At 37.4% G+C, this 15058-nt stretch overlaps 1 protein-coding gene across 6 annotated transcripts in view; it reads right to left on the bottom strand.

Moving 5' to 3' along the window:
- CEP128 (centrosomal protein 128) overlaps positions 1 to 15058 on the bottom strand; it is a 445248-nt gene that overhangs the window by 229827 nt on the left and 200363 nt on the right. For all 6 annotated transcript variants that reach the window (XM_032287728.1, XM_032287725.1, XM_032287723.1 and 3 more), the window contains one exon: positions 2016 to 2208. In XM_032287728.1, the coding sequence (XP_032143619.1) occupies positions 2016 to 2208 (193 nt within the window). The remainder of the gene's footprint in view (positions 1 to 2015; positions 2209 to 15058) is intronic.

The raw sequence follows: 15058 nt of genomic DNA, 5'->3' as shown, positions 1-15058 counted from the left end.
TCAAGGCCCTTAAATAATAACACTAAGATATTATTTGCCCTTTTTTTTGAGAGGGTGTCTTGCTGAGATATTGAGGCTGGAATGCAGTGGATTTTCACAGGCACAATCATAGCACACTGGTGCCTTAAACTGCAAACTCCGTTTTGTTTTGTTTTGTTTTTGTTTTTTGAGTCTCACTCTGTCGCCAAGGATAGAATGCAGTGGCGCAGTCTTGGCTCACTGCAACCTCCACCTCCCAGGTTCAAGCAATTCTCCTCCCTCAGCCTCCTGAGTATCTGGAATTACAGATGCCTGTCACCACACCTGGCTAATTTTTGTATTTTTAATAAAGACAGTGTTTCACCACCTTGGCCAGATCGGTCTCGAACTCCTGATCTCGTGATCTACCTGCCTTGGCCTCCCAAAGTGCTAGGTTTACACGCATGAGCCATCATGCTGAGTCTACCCAAACTCCTATTCTTAAGCTATTCTTCTGCCTCAGCCTCTGAATTAATGATTTGCACTTTTTTTTTAAGAGGAAGTCTCACTCTGTTTCTCCCAGGCTGGAGTGCTGTGGCGTGATTTCAGCTCACTGAAACCTCCGCCTCCAAGTTTCAAGCTATTCTTCTGCCTCAGTCTCCTGAGTAGCTGGGATTACGAGCACCTGCCACCACATCTTGCTAAGTTTTTGTATATTTAGTAGAGATGAGGTCTCACCGTATTGGCCAGGCTGGTCTCAAACTCCCAACCTCGGGTGATTCGTCTGCTTCAGCCTTAATTATTTGCCTTTTTAAAACATAATTTCTCATAAATGTAAATAAAGTTTCTCCAGAGCTTAAGTGGCATGTCTTGTAACAACAGATTAAATGCAGAAGCAAATCTGAGAATGTGACTTGTCTTCTTTTCAGCCAGCAATTTAAAAAATATTGGCTTTGAAATTAAAATTTTTGGCAAAAATGCAATATATTACCACTCTTCTGTTTTTTGACTTGGAAAATAATTAATTTTCATTAATTTTTATGTTAACATGTAATGAATATTTTTAAATTCTCAGTTTTAATTTTTAATACGGTAAATATTGATACAGATAATGCACATTAATAAAAGCTCTCTGGGGCCTCAAAAACTTGAAAGCAAAGGGGTCCTGATACTAAAAACTTGAAAATCACTACAGTACAAGAACAATTTCTAAGTAGTACATGTGGAGAAAATAATTCAGATTACTAAAAGGAAAACCAAAAAAATATATTTTAGAAAGACTTACTAAATGTTAATATTTAGATTTTCTTAATGAGACACACTATTAAGCCTCAGTTCTTAAATAATATTCACCAATAAAGCAATAGGCTAAGGCCCACACAACAAAAGATACACACAGAATTGTTTTCTACTTCTTCCCATAATGAAGCATCCCCAGTGTAACAGAAATGAAAGTAGTTCTCCAAGTCTCATGCCCATTTTAAAGTTAGATTCTGCCTACACATTAAGCCCTGTTTTCGTTTTCCCAAACTCTCCCTCCCTTACTCTACTGTTTCGACCATCGTGATTACAACCTTCTAATATATTATAAATTTACTTGTTTCTAACATTTGTTTTATGTCTCCACCCCATAAGCTAAATAAGAGGAGGGAGGTTTGTTTTGTTTTTTCCTGCTTTATTCACTGATATATTCTCTGTGCCTAGAATAGGGCATACTTGAAAATAGGCACAAAATATTTATTGAATGATCTAAGGAGTATTTTACTGAAGTAAATGTAAACTTCAGCATTTTACTAGGACAGAAGCAGTATGCCTTATCAATTAATTCCTGCACACAGCCAGTAAATGCAAGCATCATATACTCAGGAGGAATGCTGTGGCTGAAGAGTTTTCTCTTCTAGTCCCAGAAATGAACAAAGATAAGAAGACAAAGATAAGAAAAGGAGATGTGCTTGGACACAGTCCAAACTGGATGCAGTGGAAGTAGGTTTTCTCCAATCCTAGGATTAGAATTCCACAGACACAAACAAAGAAAAATGAAAGAACAACTAACACACCTCTCTTCTCCCGATGTATTTCATCCAGAAGCTGCTCCTGCCTTTCTATCTGTTGAAACAGACACTGCAGCTCGGATTCCTTGTTTTCAGTCAAATTCCTGAGTTGTTGTCTGCAGAGCGTCAGCTGTTGTCGCAGATTTTTCTCTCTGTTTTCTCTTTCTTTCAGTTCCTCACAGAGCCACTGAAGTTTAGTCTAAAAAATGACATTTATATCTAATGGTTTAAGAAATCCAGAAAAGAGTAGCATTTCAAAACATGAGGAAAAAAATGAGTAACATCACGATAATCTGAACAAATAATTACCAAATTTTTGCAAAATTTTAAAATACTCATGTTTAAGTTGCATAATGGTTTATATCAATTAAAAGTTGGTTCAGAAATTAAGCCATAATATTCATAGATTTTTATAAAATATTTGGTGTCATCTTTAGAAAGACCAAATTTGGCCTATTAAACCTTCAATAATATTATAGGTAATCCTCTGATTTGATACATAGGGCAGTCTAGTATAGGAATTTAAAAATCAAATACATCCCAAAATAGACCAGAATATAACTACAGAGTTTTTATAAAAGAAGTATTAATTCAGAAAATCTTTTAAAAGATAAAATTCCTAGCATGACTTCTGAAAATGCTTTTTCCCATTGATCTAGCTAATTAGGTAGGAGGAGAGATTCCTTATGGACTAGAAGATACAGAGTTAACATTTATGCTTCTAAGGCACAAGGAAAGTGAATTCGGGCAACTCTTCTTCACAGACTCTAATCTCACCTATCTTTTTCTTTCTCTCTCTCTCTCTCTTTTTTTTTTTTTTTTTTTTTTGAGATATAATCTCACTTTGTTGCCCAGGATGGAGCTCAGTGTCAGGATTTTGGCTCACTGTAGCCTTGATCTCCTGGGCTCAAGCAATCCTCCTGATCAGCCTCCTCAGTAGCTGGAATTACAGGTGCCCACCACCATGTCTGGCTGGTTTTTGTATTTTTTGTAGAGCTGGGGTTTTGCCATGTTGCCCAGGCTGGTCTCAAACTCCTAAGCTCAAGAAATCCACCCATCTCAGCCTTCCAAAGTGCTGGGATTACTGGCGTGAGTGACCACACCCAGCCCTCACCTACCTTCAGTATTCAGATATTTAGAACAAGAATGGGAAAATAAGTATTTCTTTCACCTTCAGTACAGCAGGATTTCAGTCAAGTCTCAGGACGTTCCTAAGTCAGGCTATCCTCCAATTTCTAGTTAATTTTAAACAATCTAGACAGTCTTTATCCCAATAGGAAGCAAAATGAGAGAAGCAGGAGACGAGATGGAAAACTTTGGCTAAGGGATAGTTTTTCTGAGTAGCACTCATCCATAAGCAGGAAGTTTTTAGGCCTCTAGAAGTCTAGGAGCTTCTTAGGACAATCCATAATCTATTGGAAGAGGCTGTGACCAAATAGCTTAGCCTATGATTAAGTACAACTGGGATATGGCCCATATACTAGGGCTCCACCCATACGTCAACTTTCAAACACCCAGCAGCAAAGAAGAAATACAGCCCCTTCGATCAGAAGGCCTGTCTAACAGATAGTGCCTCTGTGACATAGATCAAAAATCACTGAAACGCAAGCAATGTATTTATGTGAAATATACTGTCTTAAGGAAAATCATGCCTTTGAACATAAAACCTGTATCATAATCATTAACATAAACTCTCATCAGAAACAAAAGGGGGCCATCATAACAGTTCCTCTTCTGGAATGATGGTATATAGAGTTCTGTGGAGCTGGTCCCTAGTGAAATAGCTGTAAGTGCTAGAAATAATTTTTTAAAAATTAACATTTCTAAATATTGTCCTATGGCCATACAGCAAATGAACAACCATTTATTCAATAAACTCTATTTAACCTCATTAAAGTGGCATTTGAGACATAACTGACTCCCTCCTTCCTACCCTCAGTATGACAAAAGCTCCACTCCTCATTCCAGAAAAACTCTGCCAAGAAAACAGGGTTTTCTCTTTCTCCAGTTCACAGTCAAGGTACATGATAGCATGCTGGATGGGCAGATCATCAGGATTTTTCAGGCTTGCAGCTCTGATTTGTAGAGGCTAAATTCTCAGCAAGCGGAGCAAGATGTTGAGAATCCCTTGCTCCCACAATGTCTGATAGGATGGTTACTCTACCCCAGGCACAGCAGGCTGAGAATACTGGAGTCCCAACTACCATTTCTCTAGACCACTTATAATAAAGCTGTACTTATGAATATGCCTGATGAATACAGATCTTTTAAAATCCTTGACAAAATACTAGCAAACAGAATTCAGCAACCTATAAAGAGAACATCATGATTGATATGGTTTGGCTCTGTGTCTCCACCCAAATATCATGCTGAATTGTAATTTCCAATGTTGAGGGAGGGACCCAGTAGGAAGTGACTGGATCATGGGGGTAGTTTCCCCCTTGCTGTTCTCATGATTGTGAGTGAGTTTTCAGGACATCTGGTGGTTTAAATGTGTGTAGCAAACCCCCTTTGCTCTCTCTCTCTCTCTCTCGCCTCCATGTGAAGATAAGATGTGCCTGCTTCCCATTCACCCTTCCCCCAGGATTGTAAGTTTCCTGAGGCCTCCCCAGGCAAGCCTCCTGCATAGCCTATAGAACTGTGAGTCAAAAAAACCTCTTTTCTTTATAAGCTACCCAGTCTCAGGTAGTTCTTTACAGCAGCATGAGAACAAACTAATACAATGATCAAGTGGAAGTTATCCCAAGAATGCAAGGTTTAAGATAGGAAAATCATTAATGTACTATACCATATTAATGGAATTAGGGACAAATGCCATATATCAACAAATACAGAAAAAGCATATAATAATATTAAACATTCCTTCATAATAAAGACACTCAAATAACTACAACTAGAAAAAACTGCTTAATATGATTTTTAAAATATCTATGGAAAACCCACAGCCATTATCATACTTAACAGTAAAAGTCTGAATGCTTTTGCTCTAAGATCAGAAACAAGAAAAAGATATCAGCTCTCACCACTTCTATCAAGGGTTAAGAAAAGGCAATTATACAAAAAAAAAAGGAAATAAAAATTAATTATATTTTTTAATTATTTTAATTTAAAATTAATTATATTTCTATATGTTAATATTTGTAATGAGTAAGCCAAAAATAACATTAAGAAGATAATCATATTTACAATAGCACCAAAAAAATAAAATATTTAGTTACAAACATAAAACTGCAAAACTTTAAAAACTACAAAATGCTTTTTATAAAACTGAAGAATAAGTGGGAAGATATCCTATGTACATGGATCGAAAGAGAATATTATTAAGATAGCAATACACCTCACAGGTATTGCTATCGGGATCCCTTTCAGAATCCCATCTGGCGTCTTTAAAGAAATTGATGAGTTGATCCTATGTTTCATATGGACCGGCAAGGGAATAAAAATAGTCCAAAAAAGATACTGGAAAAGAACATAGTTGGAGGATTCAGGCTTACCCATTCCAAAGCTTATTATAAAGCTACAGTAATCAAGATGGTGTGGTATTGGCAAAAGGACAGATATACAGATTGATGAAACAGAATGGAAGTCTAGAAATAAACTCATATATAAATGTCAATTATTTTCAACCACAGTGCCAAAACAATTTAATGTAGGAAAGAATAGTCTTACAAATGGTGCTAGGACAACTAAATACACAAATGCAAAAGAATTCATTTCTACCCCTGCATCATACCATATATAAAAACTAACCCAAAAAGGATCACAGACCTAAATGTTAAGAGTTGAAACTATAAGATTATCAAAAGAAAACATAGGCATAAATCATTGTGACCTTGGCTCGGCAATGGACTAGAAGTTCTAGTCCATTAGTGGTGGACTAGAACTGGTGGTTGGATTTGTAGGTAATAGCTAAGGGGTCCTGATTTTCTACTTGAGGTGATGAAAGTGTTGTCAAATCCAGTGTAGTAATGACTGTCCAATTCTGTAGACATACTAAGAAGCACTAAATGGTGCATTCTAAATGGATGAATTGTATGATATATGAATTATACCTCAATTAAGCTGTTATTTAAACAAAAAAAGGAAGGGTAGAGAGTAAGTCAAGACAGAAAAACAAAGCTAAAATTACACCTTTATGAATAAATGAGACCTGGCTTTAGTACCTGCTATGCAATCTCTAGGTCTCTGTCTTGTCTGGATGTCATTGGCTAAACACAGGAAATGCCCAAATTAAACTGGGCTATGTACTTCCAATTATGATTGCAGAACTTTAACAAAGCATACTTTACTTCTCAATATTCCCTTTGAAACATCCATGCAAATACAAAACAATAAAAAGCTTCCATAAGACAGAAAACCAGGAAACAGGGTTAACTCTTAGCCAGATAAAATAAGTACTTTCTATTACCACTTTCTACTGAAACATTATGGAAGAATACAGGAAAAATATGAGATGGTATACCACCATTCCCCTATGACAATCAAGGCAGCAAATTGGGCTGTTCTTTAGAAAGTGTTTTCTATGTAGAGTAGGAAACACTGAAGGCTGGAAATCAAGAGATCGTTGTAATACCCCAAGCAAGTGAGAATGCAAAGGGAAGAACCAAAGTGCACATTTTTGAGATATGATAGTTCCTCACATGTTATGGTTTAAGTAGGGAAAGGAATCGGTAATGCTCAAGGCATATAACCCACAATGGCCAAGTTTCTAACTTACAAAACTGTGGGACAGGCTTTAGGTATAACCCTGTGCACTCTCAGCCGCGGTGGCCACAAAGAGATACACCTTCTGCTTGACCAAAAATGAGGAAAGAGTAAAAGAGACTGTCTTGCAACATGGGTACCAACTCAAGTCACAGCAAAATAAAGCACCAAGTAGACTCCTGAAGTTCCTGACTCCATGCCCTAGCTCCCAGACAGCATTTCTAAACTTACCCTCGGCCAGAAAGAAACATGTCACCCAGAAGGGAAACACACAAGCCTGGCTGGATGGACCATTTGCTGACTAAAGAGCCCTTGAGCCTTGAATAAACATCAGGCGTAGTCAGCAAACAGCTGCCATGAGCCTTGGGAGAGACTCAATACTGTGCTGGTTTCAGGTCTGACCCAGCACAGTCCCAGTGGTTGTGGACACAGAGATACTTGTTTCAAGCCTCCTCCAGCTCCAGGCAGCTCAACACTGAGAGAAACACCGCATTTGTTTTGGGGGAAAGTCGGGAAGAGAAAAAAAGACTCTGCTTTGTAATCCAAGCGCTACAGAGAACAGCATGGAGGTTCCTCAAAAAACTAAAACTAGAGCTACCATAGGATCCAGCAATTCCCACTGCTACGTATATATCCAAAAGAAAGGAAATCAGGATAGCAAAGAGATGTCTGCACTCCCACATTTGTTGTGGCACTAATCACAATGGCCAAGATTTGGAAGCAACTTAACTATCCATCAACAGACAAATGGGTAAAGAAAACATGGTGGATATGCACAATGCAGTACTATTCAGCCATGAAAAGCAGTGAAATCCCATCATTTGCAACAATGTTTATGGAACTTGAGACACTATGTGAAGTGAAATAAGCCAGGCAAAGAAAGACAAACATCACATGTCTCACTCATTTCTGGGAACTAAAGGTTAAAACAATTGAACTCACTGAGATAGAAAGTAGAATGATGGTTACCAAAGACTGGGAAGGGTGGTGGGAGAGGGAGGCAGTGCTTATGGTTAATGGTACAAACACATAGTTAGATAGAGTGAGTAATATCTAGTATTTCATAGCACAACAAGGTTATTACATAAACAATAATTTATCATGCATTTTTAAATAATTAAGAGAATATAATTGGACTGTCTGCAACACATGGTAAGAAGTAAGTGCTTCAGGTGAGAGAGAACCCATTTACCCTGATGTGATCATTACGCATTGTATGCCTATATCAAAATATCGACTTTTAACAGATAAAAAGTAAGCAACTTCGGCAAACGAAAGCAATACATAAGCACAGGATAAAATTTAAAAAAGAAACATGAAGAAATATATTTTTAAAAATAGCAAAATGAACGTGGACTGATAAAAGATATGAGGTTTACAGTTGACCACAGACTCTACAAGAGGCCTTGTGAGACAAGTTAAAAAAGAAGACATTTTTCAACCACCTATCAATAGGAAGACCACCTGTTCTAGGAACGAGTCACTACTAGACAGCATAGTAGGATTTAATCTGGCTGGTATGCATCACAGATGGCAAACGTGAATAGTACAAGTGCAAGGTGGAAAACATCAATAAAAGAAGTGAATAGAAAATATCATGGAAATGTGTCTGTTTCTCTTAAATCTACTCTAAGAAAAGTAACAGGGCAAGCATACTGATAAAATACAACACTTCTCCCCCATGTTGGAAATCAATAAAGAATGCAGGGGACTATGTCAAAGAATGTCAAGAATGCAGAGGACTACCTGGTCAGGTCCATGGTTTTTCTCATCTCCAACTGTTTTCTGCCACATGAGAATAAAACTCCACTTTTATCAGATCTTTTGATGTTTCCCACATAAAAATTCCACACTTGATCTTAGGCGAAAGGCCGAGAAACGATCATAAAAATTCCATACTGTATTTACGCAATTGTCTCATTTTTCATATGTTTACTACCAATTCAATTTTTAATAACCTATGTGGTCCAAATAAAATGGGTCTCAGCACAATCCTCCAGTAATCTTTTCTTAACCAGTGATTTAATTGAAAATTTTAAAGAATCACTTCACATTTTCTTTTCCCCAATGCTTTTCCACTTACTCCACCTCAGTCTTCCACCTTTGTTTACTAGCTATGGTCACTGCTACTGCTAAGAGATGGTAATGGAGAAGCAATCAGTCTGTTTTGTCCTAACAGGAATACTAATGGTTCTGGGGAAAAAACAAAACAACAACAAAAATCCCTAACAAGGGATTAGTCAGGTTTTATATGTGCTATGGATTGAATTCTGTCCCCTCAAACTTCATATGTTGAAATTCTAACCCCAAGTTTGACTGTATTTGGAGACTGTATTTGGCCTTTAGGGAGATAATTAAGGTTAGATGAGGTCGTAAGAGTGGACTCCATCTGATAGGGATCCTGTCCTTACAAGAAGAAGAGATAGCAGAACTCTTTCTCTTCTAGTCTTACAGAAGAAAGGTCACATGAGCAAACAAAAAGAAGTTGGCTATTTATGAGCCAGGAAGGGAGGTCTTGCCAGAAACCAAACCTGGAACGTTCATCTTGAACTTCCAGCCTCCAGGACTGTGAGAAAATAAATTACTGATTAAGCCATTCATTGTGTGGTATTTCGTTACGGCAGCTGGAACAGATTAATATAATATGACCTATGGCTTCAGTCTACTCCTATGAAGCCTTTATTCCATTGTCAAACAAAATTAAAAATAGGCTATAGTTACTTTTTATGAATTACAGAATATATTATTAATTCTGCAACTAATAGGCTATAGTTAGATACTTTTTATGTATGCAGAATATATTATTAATTCTACAAAATAGCAACTTATGGAAATTTAATCAATCCACAATCAATTATGAGAATTTGTGTTTGTTGGATAAATACCCAGCATCTTCATTAAGTATCTTGAGGAAGCAGCTTGGAACACAATATAGAAATAACTTTATCAATTCCAAATAATAATTAGGTGACAAGGCTATTAATCAGAGCAAAAACCATTCTATGGACCATTCACAGGAGTATTTTACAGATTACATAAGAGGTTCATTTATTTAACTACATCAGCAAGTATTGCTTAAAAAACCAAGATAGAGAATGAATTTGTAAATACAGCCTTTTTTTTTTTTTTTTTTTTTTTGAGACGGAGTCTTGCTTTGCCGCCCAGGCTGAATGAAGTACAATAGCATGATCTTGGCTCACTACAACCTTTGCCTCCCGGGTTCAAGTGAGTGGCCTGCTCAGCCTCCCAAGTAGCTGGGATTACAGGTTCCCACTACTAAGCCAGGCTAATTTTTTTATTTTCAGTTGAGATGGAGTTTTATCACGTTGGTCAGGCTGGTCTCAAACTCCAGACCTCAGGTGATCTGCCCACCTCAGCCTCCCAAAGTGCAGGGATTACTGACATGAGCCACTGCACCCAGATTATGGCGTTTTCTTAACCTTCATATTGATAGCTTGCAATTAGGTGGGAATATTCATAAGTGTCTAGTAAAGCTACCAAGATGATCTTTTTAATCTGTGAGAATCCTCTACTGAGTCATAGGGTAATAATATACTAAAGCCACTAACAAATGGATCAAAGCTAAAAATCAAGGACAAGAGAAAATTTAAATAAAAAGATTATAGCTTAAAAAGGTAGCAATAATATTAGGACCTAGAATTTTCCTCTTTTAATTACATGCTTCTTTTGCCAAAGTTCTAGACACAATTTTGAAATAAAACGTTTATATAAGAACCAGAGGTAAAGAGGATGGCAATTTTTTAGAATGTGGTCAGCCACCAAAGCAAGAATTAAATTAGAAATGCAAAATTCAAATACAAATCCACCTAAAAATATGTAATTTTTTCAGTAACACTTTCTCCACTTTTTCACTGTTATAAATATAATCAAGAAAAAAGTTAAATAATATCCACAGTAGAACACATACTTCTGTTCAATTAACTGAAAATATTCCATGTAAATAATCTATATTTCCAACAAATCAGCCAAGATACTGAGTATAACATTCTCCTTTCTATATCAGAAGAATAAAATATTAGATATTTATCCATATCTACCAACAAGAATTAAATACACTAGGTTTAAGACTTCTCACACAATGTTTTAAAAAATCCATGTCAATAAAAAGTTAACATTCATATACTCAAGGGTGGATTACACAACCAAGGAAGAGAAATGACGGAACAGAGTTCCAAGACCTGAGATCTAAGCTCTCCTCAGTAACTAATTAGCTTTAAGTTTTTAGGTAAAACTAAAAACATCTTGGGCCTCAGTTTCTTCAATCTGCAAAATGAGGTGGTCAAATTACATGATCTCTAAAGCTGTGTCAGTTGGACAGTATGGAAAAGCAAATAGTTGTCAATGCCTAGAATATATTATACTACAAAAAGTGTGACTCTTTGAGGTGATATCAAACAAGACAATATAAAAAAAAATACTTCTCCCTAAATTTGGAAGTATATTTCTTACCCATCTAATCTCCAAGTTTATAGCTATGATCAAATAAAACCAGTACTTGGGAATTAATAGATTCACTGAAATCTCACCTGCTTGTTACTTATTTTTCTATAATATTTAAGTTGAGGAAGTGCCTCCACTGGGAAAATGCAGCATGCCTAATATAATTACTCTTTTAAATAAAATTAATGAACATTTAGCCAGGCATTGTGATAAGTGCTAAAGATGTAATGAAGAACAGGATAAGCACAGATCTTCCTAGTAACATTTACAGACTAACCAAACAGAAGCAAATGGGGAATTTCAGTACAATGGGACAAAGGTCAAGAAAAAAAAAAACTATAGCTTTATACTGTCAAAAAAGTAGAAAAATTCACCTTTTTGCCTCTTAAGGGAATAAATAATACTGGATCCTGGAATTAAATGTGTTCCATGAACAACAGTGCACTCAGGATCCTGTCTAATGTGGAAGCACAGCTAACACCAGCTTCTCTTTATTCTCTATCGCAAAACAGTAATTTAACATGTGGGCTCAACAGGGATTCTCTCTAGTCTGTGGGTCCCGTCTGAGAGTGCCGGCCTGCTCTAGATGTGACATGTTGTCCCTACTGTCTCAATGTGAATATCTTTGCTACTTCTCATTTCTTGAACAAAAGCTGTGATGCTTGTCTTTGTCCTTGCCTCTCATGGGGCCTTTCTGTCCAAATAGAAGTTTCTGACTATCCATCTCTCTGGTGGAAACTCTTTCAATACTGCTATGAATTTGCCTGTCTGGGACTTTGCATGTTCATTTATTCAGATACTAATCCCTGACTAGAGTCTTCTACTAGAACTAGAAAATCCTGGAAATCTCTTTCTCCATCACCCCGGACTATAACATCTCTCATCATGTGCATGCTGTCAACAAAATTACTCCAATCAGTCCTTTCCTTTGAATGTCTCAACAATTTTCTTAATTCAGACTCTCACCCTGTCTCACTATATGGCAAAAGCTTCTTAACTGGTCTTGCTGCCTCCAGTCTTCCCAACTCCAAACTACTTCCTTTCACCTCACTACCAAAATGATGCTTCCAAAACATAAATATAAGCATGCCACTCTCTTGTTCAAAACTCCTTTGTGATTCTCCATGCCACGTAGATGTGAATCCAGGATCCTCAAAATGACAAACAATGCTCTACTGGAGGAACCTAACCCCTCTGCCTGGAGCTCCATCCCTTGACATTCTCTATGTCATACGTTCATATTTTGTGATTGCCAAATCATGACAGCTTTTTTGCATTCATCAAACTGCTTCTCTACCAAGCCTTTCCTAGAACTTTGTTCCTTGCATGCTTGTTCTTTGCTCTTGACCTGGCTGGTATAAATATTGACCAGGGACATCTGCCTACATGGCAGCTGGTGCACACTTCTCATTATAGCTCTGACTTAAAATACTGAAATGATTGCATATGTGTCTGTCTTTCCTAAAGGCCAGGACCATGTCTTGTTCATTTTTAATGCCCACGGCATGTAACAGCATCTCAGACATAGTAGTTTCTCAGTAAATTCCACTAAGCTGAAGAAAATTTGGCCTTACAATGTCTTGTCAGAACTTATTACAAAAACATATCCCTAATCTGTGGAAACTGCTTACCTGGCATTCCTTAATAACAATGTGATGATGAACACTGAGTGCCAAATTGATTAGATTGAAGGATACAAAGTATTGATCGTGGGTGTGGCTGTGAGGATGCTGCCAAAGGAGATTAACATTTGAGTCAGTGCGCTGGGAAAGGCAGACCCACCCTTAATCTGGGTGGGTAGAAGATAATAGCTGCCAGCATGGCTAAAATATAAGCAGGCAGGAAAAATGTAAAAAGAGAGACTGGTTGAGCCTCCCAGCCTACATCTTTCTCCCATGCTGGATCCTTCCTCCCCTCAAACATTCGACTCCCGGTTCTTCAGTTTTGTAACTTGGACTGGCTCTCCTTGCTCCTCAGCCTGAAGATGGCCTATTGTGGGACCCTGTGACCGTTTGAAGAAATACTTAATAAACTCCCCTTTATATCTATTCCATTCATTCTGTCCCTCTAGAGAACCCTGACTAATACAGACCATCTCAATCCTCTTCCTTCCTGTAGTTTCTTATTATTACCATTCATTAGCTATTGTACCTGTAAGTATAGTCCAACTCCTAGTTGGACTTCATATTTTTATTATGCCACCAGTGCCAACAATGCAGCTGTGATGCAATCTCCACCCAATCCTTGTTTTCTAGAATTAACACTAACAGAACAAATTCATTTGGCAGATTTATGAAAACAATTACTGAATGCCCTCAGAGGTCCTTCTAATACTGCAAGACATCAGAATGGACTATCTGAAGAGCAATTCTACTTTCCATATAGTTTTTTGTCCTCTGATTTCAGATCTTATCTTCAATACTTATAGAGCTGTTCAGTCATAGTTCATGGGAATTACAGTATTGCAACCCATCAATAACCTAAGCCATCTTTCTAGCAAATAGATTCAATTCCCCCTTAGACAGTTGGTCAGTGTGGTATTTTTTATCACAACCTGTTTACACTGTGGAAGGAATAGTTGTCTTATGCAGTCTTAGAACTGGTCTGATCAGAAGTTCAATCCCATTAAATGATAAGGGAAAACTACTCACTAGCTCCCAAATTAAAGAGCTATGATTAAGAGTCATCTCTGGCTCTCATAATTTAACTGAACTACAGCAGTGAAAGCTTTCTATTCTGAAATGATAAAGATTTTAACTTGAAAGAAAATTCTAAGTACATTGCTCCTGTTGTCAGAATTGTGAAGTTGAGAAAAAGAAAAAAGAGAAATGCAATATCAATGCACAACCGAAGTTTCTGGCCAAAACATTCTGAGACAGCAAAACATGTATATTCTAAATTCCTTATTCAGGTGGCATAAATATAAATTGCATTTGTTTCTATCAAAAACAGCGAGAAATGCAAAGATTCAATGTTGAAAAGCAGTAGAATAAAATTCTAATGTTCCATCACTATACTTTTATTTTCTTGTTAAGAATGCTTTGTTTTAGGAGGCTTCTCTAATGCACAGTTGACCTTCAAAGGTAACCCTTATCTTTCTATCATCTCCCATCCATGTCTCACTCACCAATCTCAGGGATTATATGTGGTTTTACTCAAATATTCTCATCTTCGGCCGGGCGTGGTGGCTCAAGCCTGTAATCCCAGCACTTTGGGAGGCCGAGGCGGGTGGATCACGAGGTCAAGAGATCAAGACCATCCTGGTCAACATGGTGAAACCCCGTCTCTACTAAAAATACAAAAAATTAGCTGGGCATGGTGGCGCGTGCCTGTAATCCCAGCTACTCAGGAGGCTGGGGCAGGAGAATTGCCTGAACCCAGGAGGCGGAGGTTGTGGTGAGCCGAGATCGCGCCATTGCACTCCAGCCTGGGTAACGAGAGCGAAACTCCGTCTCAAAAAAAAAAAAAAAAATTCTCATCTTCATGCCATTGTTCTACCCATAACTAGCTAACTGCAGAACTACATATTTTTGTAAGACCAAATTTAAATATTGCATTTTTCTAGACACTGTCTAGACGTGCTGCCAGCATCACACCTTTCTCCCAGCACAAACAACAGAATTAGCTCTTCCTCCTTCTGTGTTCCTTTGCCAATGTTCACCTATATCTATAATCTGGTTCTTAATATTTCCACAGTTTTATTTTCCTTTATTCTCTAATTCCATGCCTACATATTTAACTTTTAAATGTTAAAATATAAAACATGGAGGTTGCGAAAATGGACTGCAGTGATCTCTTTCCTTACAACTAAGTATTACAGCCCCATATGCTCAGTTACGTGACAAAATAAATAGCTAAACCAAATAGGATAGCTTAAAGATCAT

Source organism: Sapajus apella, unplaced genomic scaffold (assembly GCF_009761245.1).
Source record: "Sapajus apella isolate SASKATOON/1434 unplaced genomic scaffold, GSC_monkey_1.0 scaffold20, whole genome shotgun sequence".
Classification (NCBI taxonomy): Eukaryota; Metazoa; Chordata; class Mammalia; order Primates; family Cebidae; genus Sapajus; species Sapajus apella.
The sequence above is the reverse complement of the archived record's forward strand: the minus strand, read 5'-3'. Positions and strand labels throughout refer to the sequence as shown.